Here is a 20272-nt window from a genome sequence, read left to right as displayed (position 1 = left end):
TGTGTATGTATGTGTGTGTGTGTGAAAAATAATAGTATGCACACTATTTACAAACATGTATTTTTCTATTGACATTTTGATCACCTGCTATTTTGACTTTTTCACTTATTTTGACATTGCATGATTTGGAGCATGATTACGAGACTAGCGGAATTTGGGTATATCAAATATGTGATCTGGGATCTGGGAGCGCCTAGGAATCTTTGCAAGTAGTATGCAAATTGCCAAATGAAACTGACAAGATTTAAGAATTCTGATGAATGAAATGATCTACCCCAATTCTAGAGCAACAATGATGACGCAAGCTACCCATTTTACTGAGAGATGATGGGTTCAAGTTGTAGAACAAAACATATATTTTTCTGACACCGCCAACAGGGGAAATCTTTTTTCTGGACTATGCATACTTTTGTAGGAGTTATTTTTTCTTTTTTCATGCATTGTGGGAGGGGGAAGGAGAAGGAAAATTTGGAGGAGGTAAAGTTTCCAAAAAGAAGAAAAAAGTAAAAAGAAAGGAAAGAGTGGTATTGATACATTTTGCAATGTATAGAGGAGAGAAGAACGAAGGCTAGAAGGAATCACAGATGAGCAGGACATCTTAGAAAGTAGTTTCATGTTGTATTTATGATATACTTAAAAAGAGAAGCAAGTTGTATATGATGAAGATTTTTAGTTTCTTGTACAATCCCTTTTAAAAAATTCTATGTACATATGGAAATGTTAATCTTGTTTGTTGTTTCTTAAATTCAGAATAAAAAAATAGCCTGCTTTCCTCCTGTTCAACCTTGGATCAAGATTTTTGCCCATCTACAGTTTTTGTCAGGCAGTCAATGAAGCAATTGCACATCAACAAGGTGGACAATAGGTATTGTTATATATGTATCATCAAATTTATTTCTTTTTAGTGGTAATGGATCCCATTTTGGGAATTCTGTATTGTTTGGCTCCTTGATGAAGTCAACACAATTCAATTAAAGTCAGAAATGCTTGTAAGACCTCATCAATTATATAGAATGCCTCTAATTTGTAGCCTACAAGACATCATCCTTGGCAACGGTGAATATCATAGTTGTGTAGCATGTATACATGTATGTACATACATGTGTGTATATATAGACATGTATGTATGTATGTGTATAATGCCTTGATTGTAGAGTAACAGGAACTGGAGGTGTGGTACCATTAGCATAGGGAAGTCCTTCATCCACTAATATAGATTGTCACCTGATCTGCAATTTATAGCTTGGTTAGGGTCCTGAGAGAATGTGTCTTGCCTAAGGTCAAACAGTTAATATGTATCATTGGTGGAACCTGAAGCCAGGTCTCCTTGGCTTCAAGGCTAACTCTCCATCTACTATCTTATGCTACTTTAATTAGAGGATCATTGAGTAAAGTTATCCATATTCATTCATCAATGCGTCTTTTTTTGATATTAACCTATGCATCGGAAGTACATGTTAAAAGGGAGATTCTTTAAAGTTATATTTTGCTCTAACCAGTAAGATACCTTTACATATTCAAGAAAAAAATAAACAAAAAGGATGTGGTATTCTCTAAAAGATTTGGATTGTTTCAGAAATTCTGAATACTCTATCAGACTTTGCAGCCGTATTGATAGGTTTTGCTTGAACTGTTTTTCAGATGAAAGGTTCAATGTGGGGGATAGAGGAAAAGAAAGATTTCAGAAAATAACTGGTATAAAAATGCACAGGTTAATCTTAAGAAAAAAAGAAAGACATAATCATTAAAAAGTCTGCTTGATCCCTCTTACTATTTCTTTAAATAAACAACAAGACATGGAACACCGTTGCCTCTGACAAAAGAAAGGTGAGTATCATACAGAGGTCAATGAAGAATGCCATGGTAGGCTTAAGCCAGAAGCAATATATAACACTGAGGTATTCCTTTTTTTTCAACCAACAAACTTACACAATACAAGATGACAGATACACAAAAAAGTAATATTTTCTTTGGCAGTAATAATATTATTTCAAAGTAAAGCGATGATTAAAAAAACCAATAATTGAATTCTGAACAGCATAATGGATCACTCAGAAGATATTTCTATTATGAACTAAATAAAACATCCAGCTTTCTAGGAACCATGATGGTACAATAAAAGTTCGATAGAGAATCACTACTTTTCAAAGACATGTTCATTGATCTCTAGCATATAACATTTTGAAATATGTTCACTCATACTGGATAATAGATTAAAATAGGTGTTTTTCTCATGACTACATACTTTTTATTCCATAGCTCCTGAACTGAAAACACACAAATGCCAATGAACTAATTAAACTTTCAGATAAAATATATTGCTGTTCTAGGAAATTGTAAAACTTGCAAAAATTATTTGACATCAAATAACTGGTGAACAAAGATAAAGTTTCTCTTAATATAGCAAATAGCTTACCTTGTCCCAATAAGGGTGTCTGATATTAATTCCATTAGCAATTTCTAAGTAAAGAGTGACTTCTTAAGATTTTAAATAGACATTTTCGAGCTCTATTGGGAGTGCTACATTAGATAGCTTAATTACGTTGAACAAAAAGAAAGGTAGTCAGCAATTGATGTTAATGTGGAGGGAACCATAAGATTTTATCCTTGACTCTACTATTGAAGTCATTAAAATACATACAGATGGAAACAAGAAATTAAAAAAATGATAGGATCCAACATTATTATTTGACAGAAGAGGAGAATGAAACCAGGCAGGAAAAAGTAATGGTGCTAGAAACAAAATCTCTTAATTGTCATCCACTCTTCATTCCTCCACACAGCAAGGTCTTATTCAACATGCTGCTCAATATGTATGAAAAAATAGAAATCATAGGTGGTTGTTTTTTTTTGGAGAGGGGGGCAGAAGACTTGGATCTATGCAAGACAATACTTCTGATGAAACCGGATTCGAGAAAATCTCAACAAACTTTAACTAAGAAGTTAAGTATAAGAATAAATAAAATTGTATTCTTAGGTCCAAAAATCAACAGCGAAAGTATAAGAGAGGGAAAACCGATTTATAATCAATTAATTTGAAAAATATATAGTAATTTCAATGGAAAGAAAACTCAATATGTTAACATTATGATGTAGGTTAATAAAATAGCTAATGTTCAGAAGGGAAAGAATAATATTCCTTTTCTCAGTAGCAGTCAGTTCATGTCCTGGGTTCATTTGAGAAGGTCACAAAGTATAACTTTCTAGAAGAGGGTGTCCAGAACATAAAATTTCTTTAAACCAAAGAATATGATGAACAGTTGAGGAAGTCGGGAATCTTCAGTGAAAAGGCGAGACTTAAGGAGTAAATTACCATACTCTCTATTCCAAGGACACTTTACATATGAATTAGAACTACTCTGGGTAACTAAAAATTAGTGACTCAAAGTTAAAGCTATCTATATGTGGTCTCTAAGTGAAGAAGAAATAGCTAACAATTAGAAAATAACTAACTTCTGAGTTAATAAGATATATATATTTTGAAGAACTTAAGCAGAAACTGACCACCTGACAGTCCAGGTTATTACAAGATGATTGCTGTATTAAGTTAGAAGTCGGGCTAGATGACTGATATTTCACAACTCAAGAAAAAATGCCAGGAATTAAATACTATGATTAATACTATTTAAAAAAAATAAAGCCTACCTGTAAGAAGGACTGGTTTTCATTAGAGAGAATTGATTCATGGGGTATTAATGAAGGTCCCTTAGTATCAGAGCTGTGCTGAATTGGTAAAGTGTCTGCATAGTTTGGTTCCAGAAATATCAATTGGCTTTTCCGAGAGTCGGTAGTGAGGGAAACCTCTTGGGTATGTGTTTGGAGAAACGCTCTCACTCCATCAACGCCCACAAATTGGGAGGAATGGATGTTTCCAAAATGCCCACTCGATGCACCCAGCAACTTCGAGGTCCTCCACCTGTGTAACCTGAGCGCCAATAAAATGACAATGAAGGTGAAGAACAAACAGGAAATGGCAGCCACTGCGATGACGAGGTAGAGGGTGAGACTGGAGTCTTTAAGGTCACTAGGAGCCTCGGGATTGCTGAGCTCAGAGAGGATCTCGGGGATGCTGTCAGCCACAGCTATGATGATACTGACAGTGGCAGAAAGGGGGAACTCCCCATTATCTGTCACTGCCACTATGAGATTCTGCTTGAGGGCATCTTTGTCCAGAAATGACCGGACAGTTCTGATCTCCCCTGAGTGCAGACCCACGGAGAAGAGCCCAGGTTCTGTAGCCTTGATCAGGAGGTAGGACAGCCAGGCATTCTGGCCAGAGTCTGCATCCACTGCCACCACCTTGGTCACCAGGTAGCCTGGCTCTGCAGAACGAGGGGCCAGCTCCACTCCACTGGAGCCATCTGTGGGGAAGGCAGGGTACAGGATTTCCGGGGCATTGTCATTCTGATCCAGAATGAAGAGAGTCAAGGAGATGTTGGTGCTGAGAGGAGGGTCCCCAGAGTCCCTGGCTGTCACTTCTAGCTTCAATTCCCGGAACTGTTCATAATCAAAAGAGCGCAGAGCATAGAGAACGCCAGTTTCAGAATTAATGGAAACACAGGAGGAGAGAGGTGCACCGTGTACTGAGTCATCTGTAATGGAATAAGTGATATGTCCATTCTCCCCAATATCAGAGTCATGAGCAGTCAGAGAGTAAATAGAAGTGCCTCTGGGATTGTTCTCCATGACATAGGCTGTATGGGATGTCTGGACAAAAACAGGGGGGTTGTCATTCGTATCTTCTATGTGCAAGAAGATCTGAGTGTCAGTGGACAGAGTGGGGTTCCCTCCATCGGTGGCTGTCACGGTGATGTTGTACATGGAAACTTGCTCCCGATCCAGGGCTCTGTCGGTCACCAAACTATAATAATTTCCATAGGACTTTTCAAGTCTGAAAGGCAGATAGTCTGGGATAGAGCACGTGACCTGACCATTCTCCCCAGAGTCTCTGTCATGCACATTGAAAAGGGCAATCACGGACCCTGCAGCAGAATTTTCTGATATTGAGCTGGTAACGGAGGTGATGGTGACATCAGGAGTGTTGTCATTCACATCCAGCACTTTGACCAGAACCTTAGCTATGGCCAGAAAGCCAGCCCCATCTCGGGCTTCAACATCTATCTCATAGAAATTGGACTCCTCATAATCTAAATTTCCCAGTACTGTTATGTCACCAGTCAAAGCATTTAAATGAAATAACTGAGAAGTTTTCTTAGTACTTTTCTGGAAATAATAAGTGACTTCCCCATTTGTTCCTTCATCCAAGTCTGTGGCACTCACTGTGAGCAGCTGGGTCCCCTGTGGTAAATTTTCAGGTACATTCACGCTGTACACAGACTGAATAAACTCCGGCGCATTGTCGTTCACATCCAGGACAGTCACAGGAACTCGCAGTGTGCCAGAGAGAACAGGATCTCCCCCGTCCGAGGCTGTGAGTATGAGGTGGTGAACAGGCTTCTCCTCTCGGTCCAGAGCATGCTCCAGCACCAACTCCAGATACTTGACTCCATCAGATCGTTTTTCCACACGCAGAGAGAAATGATGATTCGAACTCAGCTGGTAACTCTGAACAGAGTTCATTCCTATATCTGCATCAAAGGCTTCCGGAAGGGGAAACCTTGTTCCTGGCACTGCGCTTTCAGGGATTTTGATTTCCCTTTCTTCTGCCCCGAAGCTGGGGGTATTATCATTGATATCAATTATTTCCACTTCCACTCCATAAATTTTCACCTTGTCCTCCAGCAGAATCTCTGCATTTACAACGCATATGGACGCTTTCCTACATAACTCCTCCCTGTCTATTCTGTCCACTGTGATTAGGCTGCCGCTTCTGACATTCAGAGCAAAATGCTGCTTCTTACCTCTGGAAACTATTCGGGCTCCGCGCTCCGACAGCTTGTGGGGCCCCAGCCCAAGGTCCTTGGCGATGTCGCCCACAAAAGAGCCCTTCTCCATCTCCTCCGGCACCGAGTAGCGGATCTGCCCAGATCCGGTCTCCCACAGCGATCCCAGGAGAAAGAAAATCAGTACTATTACTGGGCAGTTCCCGAGCCTCTGTCCAGCCGCCATTGCTGTCTCACTATAGAATTTTTATTGCCTCTGCAGTTCCAACCTCAGTAAACGGATTAGTATTCCGGTCCTAAGCGTCCAAGGGGATCAAGATACTCCTGCATCTTGGAGAGCGTAGAGAAGAGGGTTTCTGGACGATTCGATTTTAACCGGAAAATGTGTCTTACACTGTATGCCTAGGTTTTGTCAGCTGCCAGGAGGGAGTTTTAGGCTGCATTTAGCTCCCTTACTGGTCAACAGCGGCGCCCAGAGTCCTAACTGATTACTGCACCTTGGTTTAAAAGACCTTCTTTCTTAATAATTTTATTGCGTTGAACATATTTTTAAAGGGAACATCTGTTTCATTTAATTTTCGTGGCAAATCCGGAGCATCCACAATAACATGGAATGGTTGTAGACCAGAAGACAATAATTATCCTTTTACTTCTTAGAAATAGTTTAACATGATTATTAGCTGAGTATTCATGGTTCCCTTGCATTTTCTTTATTCCATCCTATATTCTAAGTGTGACTCTTCAGTTTTAGCATAAGCAATTCACAAGTAACAAATTTCTCCCATTCCCTCCCCACAAATGAAGTGCTTTTAGCAAAAGCTAAGTGAGATGAAGAAATTTATGTTTCTAAAATTGAAGAATGGTTTTCTTGTGAGTTGTTACAATTTTATGCCATAGGCCTCAATGAGACATTCCAGATGGGTGTCACCTTACTCAATAAAAGTAAAAAGAATGTAATAATTACATTTCTGTGCAGACTGCTCCGGAGGTTGTTTTTTTTTTTTTTGGCATTAGGTATGTTAATGCATTAATGAAGGAAATCCTCAGAGCAGAATGCAAAAAATAAGATCCAATCACTATATAAATCCTTGTATAATCATAATTACCTATCAATACTGCACTGTGAATTCACAACGTAGGGGTTCCTAAATACCAAAGTACCCAACATAGGAAAATTAAATACAACTTTCATAAATGTTCTGTATACTTATATTTTGACTATTGAGATATTCAAAAACTTATTTTCCTTAATATCCATAATTTTCTGAAAGGCGGTATTTTGACTTGAATGTGAAACACCTCTATTACATTTGTCACTGTCATATATTGTCAGTGTTTGGTGAAAGACTTTATTTCTAAGTGACTAGGATATACAGAATTATTGATCAATACTAAAACCAAAGAGTAATTTTTGAATGGATATGATGAAAGTGAAAACTTAATTAAAATCTTCTTTTAGTGGCTAAAGTAGAAATTCGTATTGCATGACTAGTCATATTGATAATAGGTTTTACTTTTCTTGCCTTCTTATTGCATGGGGAAAGGGGAAAGGGAGGGAGAAAATTTGGAACCAAAAAAGTCTCTATGTTTTAAAAAATTAATTTAATTTAAAAAGCTCTTCTTTTAGGAAACTATTATCAGTAAGGTTTTTGTGTAATTTGAACCATGAAACTATGTGGCAGAGGAGGAAAATCCTTTATCAAAGTTCAATAATTCATGAAGAACATTAATGGCCAGATTAAAATGTTCAGACCTCACAATTTCAGGGAAGCTCAATACTTTCAAACCAAGGAGTCATCTTGAACCACAGGTAAACTCTTTGTCTTTATCAAGTCTGTCTCTCTCACTCTGTCTCTCTCGATCTGTCTCTTTCTATCTCTGTTTCTCTCTCTCTTTCTGTCTCTGTTTCTCTCTCCCTCTCCTCTCTCTCTCTCTCTCTCTCTCTCTCTCTCTCTCTCTCTCTCTCTCTCTCTCTCTCTTTCTCTCATTTGTCTACTAGGAAAATGTTTGCCACTAAATCAGAGGAGATAGAGACTATGTCAAACTAACAAATCCCCAATTACTAACAATTAAGATATTTACATTTTAAGAACTAATGCACAATGAAGACATTACAAAAAAATGAAGAGATGATTGCAAAACTTACGTGAGGACTGATTATGTCAGAGGTGACCTGAAGTTCCCCATTACTGTTATTCAGGATTACGGAAGCATCATTGAAAAGGAAATCCTGTGGGGGCAACATTTCCCCAGTCAGTCGGAGAAAATTATATTCCATCTTTCCCTCCTGAGAGGCCACACACAGATTATAAGAATATGGTAAAGTTCCTTCACTGTAGTTTGGGGGAAGGACAGGTTCAGTCTTAGAGCAAAACTCCACCGAGAAACATTTGAATATAGGTGAACTTGAAGACCTTCCTAAGCGAAGGGCAATGGCCACTGTCACTGTGATAAGGAACAACACTGAGATTAGGGCCAAAGCTACTACCAAATAAAACTGGAGCTCAGACTGACGGTCAGGAATCTCAGAGTGCTCCTCCATCATCTTTGGCATCGCCTCCTGCAAGCTGTCTGCAAAGACCAAGTGCAGAGTCACAGTCGCCGACAAAGGGGGCTGTCCGCCGTCTTTCACAGAGACCAGCAGGCGGTGCTTGGCTGCATCTCTGTCAGTCAAGGCTCTGGTCGTCCTGACCTCGCCTGTACGCAGCCCCAGGCTGAAGAGCTCCGGATCCGTGGCTTGCAATACATGGTAGGCCAGCCAGGCGTTGTGTCCCGAGTCTGCGTCTACCGCTACCACCTTGGTGACCAAGTAGCCGGGCTCTGCAGAGCGAGGGACCATGTCGAACAGAGCTGAACCGTCATCCCCCAGGGCCGGGTAAAGGATGATTGGAGCATTGTCATTTCGATCCATTATGAACACTCGAACTGAAACATTGGCACTGAGGGCAGGGGAGCCCCTGTCAGAGGCCTGAAGAATCAGCTCAAAGGTGCGGACCTGCTCATAGTCGAAGGAGCGCTGCGCAAAGATGACTCCTTTGTGTCCATTGACAGACACGTAAGAGGACAGTGGCAAGGTAGGGAGATCGCTAGAGATGATAGAATAAGACAGATTGCCATTCTGCTCCAAGTCTGGGTCAACTGCTGAGACACAGGAAATAGATGTACCTGAGGGATTGTTCTCAGGAACATAAGCCACATAAGAAGCTTGCAGGAAGACTGGGGCATTGTCATTGACGTCCCCAACTAGCAGGAGAAAGGTTTTGCTGGTGGATAGAGGGGGGTTTCCTTTGTCAATAGCAGTCACAGTGACGTTATACTCCGAGGTCTGCTCACGGTCCAGAACTCCATCTGTCAGTAGCTTGTAGTAATTCCTGGAAGGGGATTCTAACTTGAAGGGAACATTTCCTTGAAGATAACACATAACCTCCCCATTTTCTCCTGAATCTTGATCACGAATTTTCAGAAGAGCAATGACAGTACCAGGCTCAGAATTCTCTGGAACTGGACTGAACACAGATGCCACAGTCATTTCAGGGGCACAGTCATTTTCATCGAGAATTTCTATGTGGATTTTGCAGTGTGATGCTAGATCTCCAAAGTCTTTTGCTTCTATGCTTAAAGTATAACTATTAGTATACTCGAAGTCCAGATTATTCTTAGTCGTGATTTCTCCGGTCTTTTGATCCAAGTCAAAAAAAAAATTCACATCTTCGTCTAGGTTTTGGAAAGAGAAGGTAATTTCTGCATTGACTCCCTCATCCTGGTCGGTGGCCATCACACGCAGTACTGAAGATCCTGGGGGCAGGCTCTCTCGCACACTGACTCTGTAGACTTGCTGGCTGAATACTGGGGCATTATCATTGGCATCCACAACATTGATTCTGATCTGAACAGTGCCATTTTGGGCTGGCTGCCCTCCGTCCAAGGCCACCAAGACCAACTGATGTGAACTCTGCTGTTCCCTATCCAGAGATTTTTTCAGTATCAACTCAGGGTATTTATTGCCATCTGGACTCTGTTTCACCGTTAGATCAAAGTAACTGTTTTGTTCAAGGTAGTATCTTTGCAAAGAATTAATCCCAACGTCTGAATCCACAGCGGGGTCCAGAGGAAAGGACGACCCTACTTGAATGGATTCTGAGATCTTTAAATCTCCATGGGGCCGTTTGAATAGCGGGGCATTATCGTTAATATCGAGCACGACCACAGTTACATGGAAAATACTTAGTGGATTTTCGGCAACTGTTTCGAAATCAAGCGAGCACACGGACTTCCTTCCACATATTTCCTCTCGGTCTATTCTGCTGCTGACTAGCAATTCCCCGCTCTCCGAGCTGACGCTAAAGTATTCCCTGTCTGCGCTAACCCGTAGTTTCCTAACCCGCAAGTCCCGCACCTCTAGTCCCAGATCCTTGACGAGGTTCCCCACTACCGACCCTTTCGCCATCTCCTCTGGAATGGAGTAACGGATCTGCTCAGAAAACGCACAACGGAACAAAGACACCAAGAAGGCGACCAGTACCTGCGGCCTCAGAGTCAGAGCTCTTTGCCCGGAGCTCCTTCCCATCTTTCAGGCTCTGCGTACAGAAAGAAACTCTCCAGTTCCCCAGAAGCAGAAGTGTAGGTATTCCCGAGTTGTAGGAATCCGTATTAAAGAAGGACCATTTTCACTGTTTAGCCTAGCGTGGTTGCAAATCCGTGTTCTCCAGGCAAGATTCCGTGGAACCCGAGCTTGAAAGAATATAAGGCTTTGTCTGAGGGCAGGAAATTACCCAGCAGGAAGCTGGCTCTCAGTTCCAGCTCTCTCCACATTGGCCGACAGCGGCGCCCAGTGTCTTGGTAGGAGAATTTCAGTCAATCCTTCACGGATCCATTTTTCTCCAGGACAAAATTTTCAGTAATAACCAAGAAAAAAACCCCTCTTTAGTAAATATCTGTTAAAGTATTTTTATTAATTGTTCCTCCCAGCATAGAATTCCTTCCCCCTCCTGGTTGGATTGGAAATTCTTTGTCTGCCAGACAGTTTGGTGTAGTGTATATGTACTGGACCTAGAGTCACAAAGGCTTGAGTTGTAATCCTGCCTCAGACAACACTCCTGTAACTCTGAGCAAGTTCCTTAACCTGCTTGTGCTCTCTGTGCTAATTCAATTTCTCTATCAGTAAAATTTCAGGGTTGGATTCCATGATCCCTTCCAGATTTAATCCTAAATTATTTTTCCAATGCTCTCGAATTTTTATAATGCCTTTTCAGAACACTGTTTTCTTTTTTAATTACCCTTTAAATAATAATGGTGTTCTATCATCCCAACTGCATCTTTTTTCTATTACAAACATGCATAGTCAAGAAAAACAAATTCCCGCATTAGCCATGTTCAAAACAAAAGAAACAAAATGAAATAAAACGAAACCATAAGCCTCAGTTTGTGCTGTGAATTCATAATTTCTCGATCTGAACGTGTCTACCATGTTTCACCTTGAGTCCCTTGGCATTGTGGTTAGGTTATATATTGCTGATCAGGGTTCCCACATCTTTCACATTTGTCTTTGAGATATTTTCTTATTGTATAAAATGTTCTCCTGGTTCTGTGAACTTCATTTTGAACTTTTCATTCAAGTCTTTCTAGTTTTCTGTAAAACAATTCACTTCATCATTTTTACAGCTCAACTGTATTCCAATTCACATTCCATAAGTTGTTTAGTCATTCCACACCCTCCTTTTTTAATTATTTGCATCCACAAAAGGACCTATATATGTCTTTGCATATGTGGGTCATTTCCTTTTTCTGTGATCTCTTTTAAGATATAGACCTAGTAACAGCATCTGTGGGTCAAATGATGTGCATAGTTTAATAGTTCTTTGGACATAGTTCCAAAATGCTTCGCAAAACAGCAAGAACAGTTTACAGTCCTATCAATAGCACATCAACGTAATCTCCATTATTTGTCATTTTTTCTTGATTTTTGCCAGTATGATGGGTGTGAGGTCACAGCTAGGTCTAGATTAGTGAGAATGATGAGTCCAACGAAGTGGCTTTATTTATTCAAATTTGTATTCATAATTGTAATTTCTTCCATCTCAATGGAACCATTTGGTACAAATTCAAATATTGTGATTCATTATTTCCAACAATTGATATTTTCATTTTCTTTATGTTCTATTGTTATTAATTCTTTTATTTACTTGTTTTGAAATGATCATTACACAGGAATCACAAATATTACTAGTGAATGGAATTATACTATGGTATTTTGGTGGATGAATGTGATTCCTTTGAAATACATATTTCTCTTTAACCATTCAGATCTTGATTCATCCAAGAAATCTCATTCTATATAATTTTCGTCCACATTCTCTCATAATTCCTCCAATAAAAATTATACTCAGAGACTGGAAAGTCTCTGTTTCTTTAACTCAGACTGTCCTTTTGTTACACTTGGTCCTTTTCCAATAATGCTTTCAATGACTCAATTAACTTCGTACTATATCATGGTCGACATAATTCAGCTTACTTATGCTCACACTAATTTTCTTCATTGGAGTCACTAGAAGTTTTGATTTTTCAGAGATTCCTTTATTTTTATCCACAGAATACACTTAGAAGAATATTGGCATAAAAAGATGAGGTTTGTGCCAGAGAATAGCAAAAATACTATATATTTCACTAAATACATTCCAGCTCCCATCTGCAGCATTTTGTCCATTTTTTTTGGGGGGGGGGGGGGAGGGTTCACTGATGCATGGAGTAAAAGGGCTGTCTTTGTAACTGCATGGCTTGGGATGGAAAAAGGCATTCTTCTTACACTGCAGTTTTCAAGTGTGTATTATTAAGAAGAATGGTTGTGGAACCCATTAAGGAAGTTCTGTAAGGTTCTGGGACTTGATGCATTTATCAGAAAGAATTTTCAGTTTGGACTTTGCAAGAAATGCCCTCCTTGGCAATGGAGAGTACCTTAAAATAAGCAAATGTTTCCCAGCATTATTCCTTCAACCAATCTTTGTAGGATATGTGTTTTGGTCTTCACACTATCCTAGTTGCTCTCCTCTGGACACACTTTAGAAGAATAAATAACAATCCACCAAAAGATTCTTGGAGCAACAACTGCCAGAGCAATACACGAGGACCAGTCACTAGTAGAATGCCACAGTATTAATGGGGTTATATCCTAATTAATATTACCTTATTCAAAAAAGGATGACTATGCCATATAATAGAGTTCATCAATGGTATTTTCATTTTCTCCAAAGAGACTAAATTAATGTTGGATGGCAGATGTCTAAAAATTGTTCTCTTGAGAAACAATAAAATTATTATTATGCTAACAAATAATACGACTGTAGTAAAACAATAGCCAAGTGATTGAACATTTTTCTCTGAGTATTTCAATTATCATGAAAAAGAAGACAGGCTTCTGGAATACATTGAGTATCATGGTAAATAACTGCACAAAATCATGCTGGATTATCTCCAATGAATGACAACTTGAAATATCTGAATATGCTCCCCAAACACCCTAAAATAAGTAATTTTTAGAAGGTCAAACACTTTAAAATCTAATAGTTCATGAATACAAAGTATACAAAAAGATCAAAAAACAGGTGTGCATTGAAAATGAAATAATTCAATTTTCAAATGCAAAGGCAGAGCTATTATGGAAGAATAATATGAAAAGTGTCTTTAATTTATTCAATATCTGATAAGACAAAAGAAAGCACTTGAAAATATGACCTTAGCACCATGCCTTCTGTGTTATCTCAATAGGGTTGTTTCATAAGACCCTACCCTGCTATGCCTCACATTGTAGATTAGGTAGATCAGGAAAAGCCAAACACTGTTGTCATCTTGGAAGGTTACCATGAGGTTTAGAACTTGCTCTTATCATTGAAACCACTGGATTTCTTAAGAGTTGGAACAAAGACCTCTCCCCGTCCCCCATTTTCAAAGCTATGAAAAATAAGGCCACTGGAAACTGAGAGGGTGTTCACCAACTGGGGAATGGCTGGTTAAGTCATTGTATATTAACATAAAACAATACTATTTTACTGTTAGAAATGATGAAGGGGGTGGTTTAAGAGAAACCTGGGAAGATTCGAATTAACTGATGTAGAGTGAGGTGAACAAAACCAGATGAACAATTTATACAAAATAACAAGATTATAAAAAATAATTCCAAAAGAATTAGAAACTCTGATCAACACAATAACTTAATACAGTTTGGAAGGACTCATAATGAAACTTGCCACTCACCTCCTGATAGAGAGGTGTTTGACTCAGCATGCAGATTGGACCTATTTTTTTCTGGACGTTGCCAGTTTGGGAATTTGTTTTGCTTAACTATATATGCTTTTATTGGTGTATTGTTTTTCTCACTTTCTCAATGGGGGTGAGGAAAGGAGTAGAGAAGAAAAGAAAACGATGAGGCTTCAAGGCACATTTTCTGACTTTCATCCAGTGATTTTTCAAGAACAAAGCAAAGTCTTGTTCAACACATTTGGCAACATAGATCAAGACTTAGAAGTATTTTTCTTTCCTTTTTTGGGGGGGTAGATGACACAAATATGGAAAGGGCATTTAATATTTCAGATGGCAAAATTAAGATTGAAAATTATCTCTACAAACTAGAAATACGAACCTAGACTAAGGAGATCATATGTAAAAGGAATAAATATAGAATCACATACTTCCTTCCCAAATAAAGGACTGGAGAGTAATATCTTAACAAGAATTGATTTGAAATAGTTGTAACAATTTTAATGGATAGAAAACTCAATATGAACCAACAGGGTGATGTAGATACTAAAGAAACAATGAAATTTCATACTGAATAATGGTAATACTTTGTTAAAAATAAGAGAAGCAATGTTACTAAAACCCAGTGTCTTCCAACTTTATACTGGTTAGCCTATAATGTTGGATTTATATCTTTAGTTAGAAGTCAAAATTTGAGATACATATTAATAAAATGAAATCTGTTTATCAAAAGGAGACCAAATTGTCAAGAAGTGTTAAAACAAGACTAAATAAAGGACAGTTGAAGGAAGTGGGAATTACACACACGCACACACACACACACACACACACACGCACACACGCACACACACACACACACACACGAAGAGAGTTAGGAAATAAAAAACAGCAACCCACAAATATTCAAAGGACAGAAAAAAGGGAAGGGAATAAGCATTTCTATAGTGTTTACTATGAATCAGACATTGTACTAAGCTCTTTTTACAAGTACTACTCATTTGAACAACCCTGTAAAGTAGGTGCTATTATCATCCTCCATTTACAGTTAAAGAAAAGGAAGAAAACAAGTTAAATGTCTTGCCCGGAGTCACGTAACTAGTAAGTGCCTGAGGACAGATTGGAAATCCAGTCTTTCTAACTTCAGGCCCAGTACTCTATTCACTGTGCCATCAACGGACCCTAATGCTAATTGTAAGAAGTAGAGTACATCCATTCCCTCACCAGTTGCCTCTAATTTTATTTCTAAGAAGAATTAGAATGATTCTGTGTAGCTATGGCAGATTTATATTTAGATGCATACAAGTTTCAGAGAATCAAATTGGAGCTTAATTAAAGAAAACAAGTTTTCAAAAATGAAAACTTTTTTTATCAATAAGATTTCTATCTCTTGTATTCTTCAGCTGAGGTTTACTACCAATAAGATTGTTGGAAAGAAGAATCTGACATTTGGATAGAGGTAAGACAAGGTGAAAACTAAAAGTCCCTTCAAATTTAAGTTGTAATTGATAGACTATTAAATCTATATTAAGAATTAAACTTAAGCCTACCTGTAAGAAGGACTGATCCTTATTAGAGAGAATTGATTCATGGGGTATTAATGGAGATTCCTTTGTATCAGAGCTCTGCTGCATTGGTAAAGTGTCTGCATAGTTTGGTTCCAGAAATATCAATTGGCTTTTCCGAGAGTCAGTAGTGAGGGAAACCTCTTGGGTATGTGTTTGGAGAAACGCTCTCACTCCATCAACGCCCACAAATTGGGAGGAATGGATGTTTCCAAAATGCCCACTCGATGCACCCAGCAACTTCGAGGTCCTCCACCTGTGTAACCTGAGCGCCAATAAAATGACAATGAAGGTGAAGAACAAACAGGAAATGGCAGCCACTGCGATGACGAGGTAGAGGGTGAGACTGGAGTCTTTAAGGTCACTAGGAGCCTCGGGATTGCTGAGCTCAGAGAGGATCTCGGGGATGCTGTCAGCCACAGCTATGATGATACTGACAGTGGCAGAAAGGGGGAACTCCCCATTATCTGTCACTGCCACTATGAGATTCTGCTTGAGGGCATCTTTGTCCAGAAATGACCGGACAGTTCTGATCTCCCCTGAGTGCAGACCCACGGAGAAGAGCCCAGGTTCTGTAGCCTTGATCAAGAGGTAGGACAGCCAGGCATTCTGGCCAGAGTCTGCATCCACTGCCACCACCTTGGTCACCAGGTAGCCTGGCTCTGCAGAACGAGGGGCCAGCTCCACTCCACTGGAGCCATCTGTGGGGAAGGCAGGGTACAGGATTTCCGGGGCATTGTCATTCTGATCCAGAATGAAGAGAGTCAAGGAGATGTTGGTGCTGAGAGGAGGGTCCCCAGAGTCCCTGGCTGTCACTTCTAGCTTCAATTCCCGGAACTGTTCATAATCAAAAGAGCGCAGAGCATAGAGAACGCCAGTTTCAGAATTAATGGAAACACAGGAGGAGAGAGGTGCACCGTGTACTGAGTCATCTGTAATGGAATAAGTGATATGTCCATTCTCCCCAATATCAGAGTCATGAGCAGTCAGAGAGTAAATAGAAGTGCCTCTGGGATTGTTCTCCATGACATAGGCTGTATGGGATGTCTGGACAAAAACCGGGGGGTTGTCATTCGTATCTTCTATGTGCAGGGAGATGTGAATGTAAGTGGATAGAGGGGGGTTCCCTCCATCGGTGGCTGTCACCGTGACGTTGTATATGGAGACTTGTTCCCGATCCAGGGCTCTGTCGGTCACCAAACTATAATAATCTCCATAGGACTTTTCAAGTCTGAAAGGCAGATAGTCTGGGATAGAGCACGTGACCTGACCATTCTCCCCAGAGTCTCTGTCATGCACAGTGAAAAGGGCAATCACTGACCCTGCAGCAGCATTTTCGGATATTGAGCTGGTAACGGAGGTAATGGTGACATCAGGAGTGTTGTCATTAACATCTAGTACTTTGACCAGAACTTTGGCTCTGGCCAGAAGTCCAGCCCCATCTCGGGCTTCAATATCTATCTCATAGAAATTGCATTCTTCATAATCTAGATTTTCCAATACTGTTACATCCCCAGTCAAAGCATTCAATTCGAATAGTTCCGAGGTTTTTTCGGTAATTTTCCGGAAATAATAAGATACATCCCCATTCATTCCCTCGTCCCGGTCTGTGGCATTCACCCTGAGCAGGATTGTTTTCACCGGCACGTTCTCAGGAACACTCACACTGTACTGGGACTGAGTAAATTCTGGCGCATTGTCATTTGCATCAAGGACTGTCACGAGGATGAGCACAGTGGCAGAACCAGCCGGATTTCCTCCGTCCGAGGCAGTGAGGGTAAGGTGATGGACAGGTTCCTCCTCCCTGTCCAGGACCCGCTCCAGCACCAGCTCAGGATACTTGGCATCATCTCTTCCGTTTTGTACATGCAAAGAGAAGTGATGGTTCGAGCTCAATTTGTATTTTTGCACTGAATTCACCCCCACATCTAGATCAAAGGCTTCTGGGAGGGGATATCTTGTTCCTGGCACTGCGCTTTCGCTGATTTTGATTTCCCTTTCTTCTGTCCCAAAGCTAGGAATGTTATCATTTACATCAATTATTTCCACTTCTACTCCATAAATTTTCACTTTGTCCTCTAGCAGAATCTCTATGTTTAGAGTACACACGGATACTCTCCCGCACAGCCCCTCCCTGTCGATTCTGTCTGCCGTGACTAAGCTGCCAGTTCTGACATTCAGAGCGAAATGCTGCTTCTTACCTCTGGAGACAATGCGGGCTCCTCGATACAACAGTTCCCATGGTTCCAGGTCAAGGTCCTTGGCGATATCACCCACGAAGGTGCCCTTCTCCATCTCCTCCCTCACAGAGTAGCGGATCTGCCCGGCTCCGGCCTCCCAGAATGTTCCCAGGAGAAAGCACAGCAGGACTCGCCCTTTGCTACACGAGAGTCTCTGCGGAGCTGCCATTGTTAACTTGCTGAAGATATTTTTTCTGCTTATTCTTCCAACAGTTCTCTCCGGGTCAGTTTTGAAGTCCCTGGAGATCGGTATTCACCACGGTTAACGTAGCTTGGAGTGTTTTCTGACTGATTCAGTTTTGCTGGTGGACTTGTGAGTCTGAGCAGCCTTTTCTTTGTGCTCCTGAGCAACTTCTGGCTTTGTCTGTTGGAAGTCGGGAGGCTCTGGCTAGATTTCTCTCTCTCCCTGATTGGTGAACAGCGGCGCCCAGAGTCCTAACCAATTATTGCATCATAGGCAAAGCATGGAAACTATAAAACTCTCGAATTCCAATTAATTCCCACTTTGGGGAAACATCTAAAAAATACATGTGCTTCATTTAGTTTTCTCGAAAATTACAGACAGCATTGATCCGAAGCAGGGGTTCCTTATAGATTTTATCATATTTTATGTCATTTTATTATATTTGAAATACAGAATTTATTTTTAAGGAGGATTTTTCAAAATAGTGGTATGGAAAGTATTCATGCTCCCTTTCCATTTCTTTCCTGTATCTTATTTTGCCATTGTGAATCTCCAGTTCCGATGTTAGACTACTAGTAATTCCAAGACATAAAATGAATTATTTTTTTTCTCCTCCATACCAAGTTGCAGAAGCATTTAGGTCAAATTAAGAGCAAACCAGTTAGGCTTTGTGAGCTAGATTGGTGGCCCTCTAACTTTCAGTAAGAGAATATTCTGAGTTGTTGGTCGACCAATGAAAATAAACATCACTTAATGGTATCTATCTTTCTGTGTTATCCATTGCTACAGCACAGACACACACACGTGTATCATATACATATATACATATGTAGAATATATGTGTGTGTATATATATATATACATATATATATACATATATATATTAGTGGCTACACTATATCCCTTGTAAGCTCTGGGGACTCTTGATATATGCTCACTCTCCTTTGAAGAGTTGGACCCCAGAACTTTTCTGCATCTCTCTCTCAGAATTCTAAGGGACACAGGGAGGAACTTTCTAATATTATTGCTTGAAGTCCCCACTAGTATGCATCCCCCCAAGTTTTTCTGTTGATAATGAATTTAGTCACCTAGCCTTAAGTAGCTTTCAGAGAGGGACATTTACTAAGGTGATACATAAGCATGAGTAGCTGGTACAAAACATCCCCCCTACCCCAGTCTATGAAATATTCTTCTACAAGAACATATAGATTCCAGGGGAAAGTGGGCTCAAGTTCTTTTCTCCCATTCCATGATGCTCAGTAATTTCCCCTTAGACATGCTGTAATTTCTTTGCTGGGCTTCATCTCTACTGAATTCCATGATTCCAGTTTTTGCTTGGCTCCTGTTGCAAGCACTGGCATAAGCTGGCTGGGTATACTATTTACTGCACCCTTTGAAGGTGCAAAGACCTCCAGTTAAGGGGGGTAAGGAAGAAGGGAGGAGGTAAACCTAGACAAGGTCAAAGTTAAGACTTTTCTACCGTCCTCCTCCAAGTCCATTCCTTCTTAGGGATGTGCTGGAAAGCCACGCTTGCTTCATTTTATATAGTTTCTCTCCCTTCTCTATTCTTTAACAATTTATATCTGATACCTGGAGGACTGATCAAGTTTCCCAGACTATCGGAACAGAGTCCCTTTCTTGTGTCATTTCATTTCATTCAATGGCTTTCAAGGATTTTTCAGACTGTGTCTAAGATCTTTGAATTGATTGATTCGAAAGTGTTCAAACCTAGTTAAGGTATCAAAGCTAGAATGGGGTGGGAGTAGTTTCAACTCCACTCTTAAAGTAGAAACAAACAATAACTCTCTATGAATCAATGGAATATCTTGAACTACTAAAAAAAGGAAAATATCAAGTAATCTTTGCATAAATTATATTAGTGATCACTCTGGCCCTGTGTATGCATGAGACAAGTGCTTTATGCTTCAAAGATCTGTGTGAGGCAGCTAGGTAGTGCAAGGAGTTCAAATTTGGCCTCAGACACTTGACACACAAACCATGTGACACTGGGGAAGTCGCTTAACCCCAAATGCTTTGCTTCCCCTCCGCAAATAAAAAGATCTGTTTATGGGAAAGTATATTCATATATGCAGAATTCCTGGAGCCTGGGATTTTGAGTTAAGATATAGGCCATTTCATTAACATTTTAACCACTATTTTTAATTTAGACAAACTTTGACTGGAACACAAATG

At 40.0% G+C, this 20272-nt stretch overlaps 1 protein-coding gene across 10 annotated transcripts in view; it reads right to left on the bottom strand.

Moving 5' to 3' along the window:
* Positions 1-20272, bottom strand: part of LOC140518407 (protocadherin gamma-C4) — a 204745-nt gene that overhangs the window by 128969 nt on the left and 55504 nt on the right. Inside the window, exon 1 of one of the 10 annotated variants that reach the window (XM_072630563.1) lies at positions 15641-18916. The exons of 7 other annotated variants lie outside the window; for them this stretch is intronic. In XM_072630563.1, coding sequence (XP_072486664.1) covers positions 15641-18064 — 2424 coding nt within the window. In that variant the 5' untranslated portion in view covers positions 18065-18916. Of the gene's footprint in view, positions 1-3645; positions 7775-7989; positions 12493-15640; positions 18917-20272 lie in introns of those variants that run through there. 2 more of the 10 variants (XM_072630565.1, XM_072630562.1) reach the window with 2 other exon arrangements.

The sequence above is a fragment of the Notamacropus eugenii genome, chromosome 1, assembly GCF_028372415.1.
Source record: "Notamacropus eugenii isolate mMacEug1 chromosome 1, mMacEug1.pri_v2, whole genome shotgun sequence".
In the NCBI taxonomy this organism is placed as follows: Eukaryota; Metazoa; Chordata; class Mammalia; order Diprotodontia; family Macropodidae; genus Notamacropus; species Notamacropus eugenii.
Note: the sequence above shows the minus strand (reverse complement) of the source record. Positions and strands in the feature narration are given on the sequence as shown.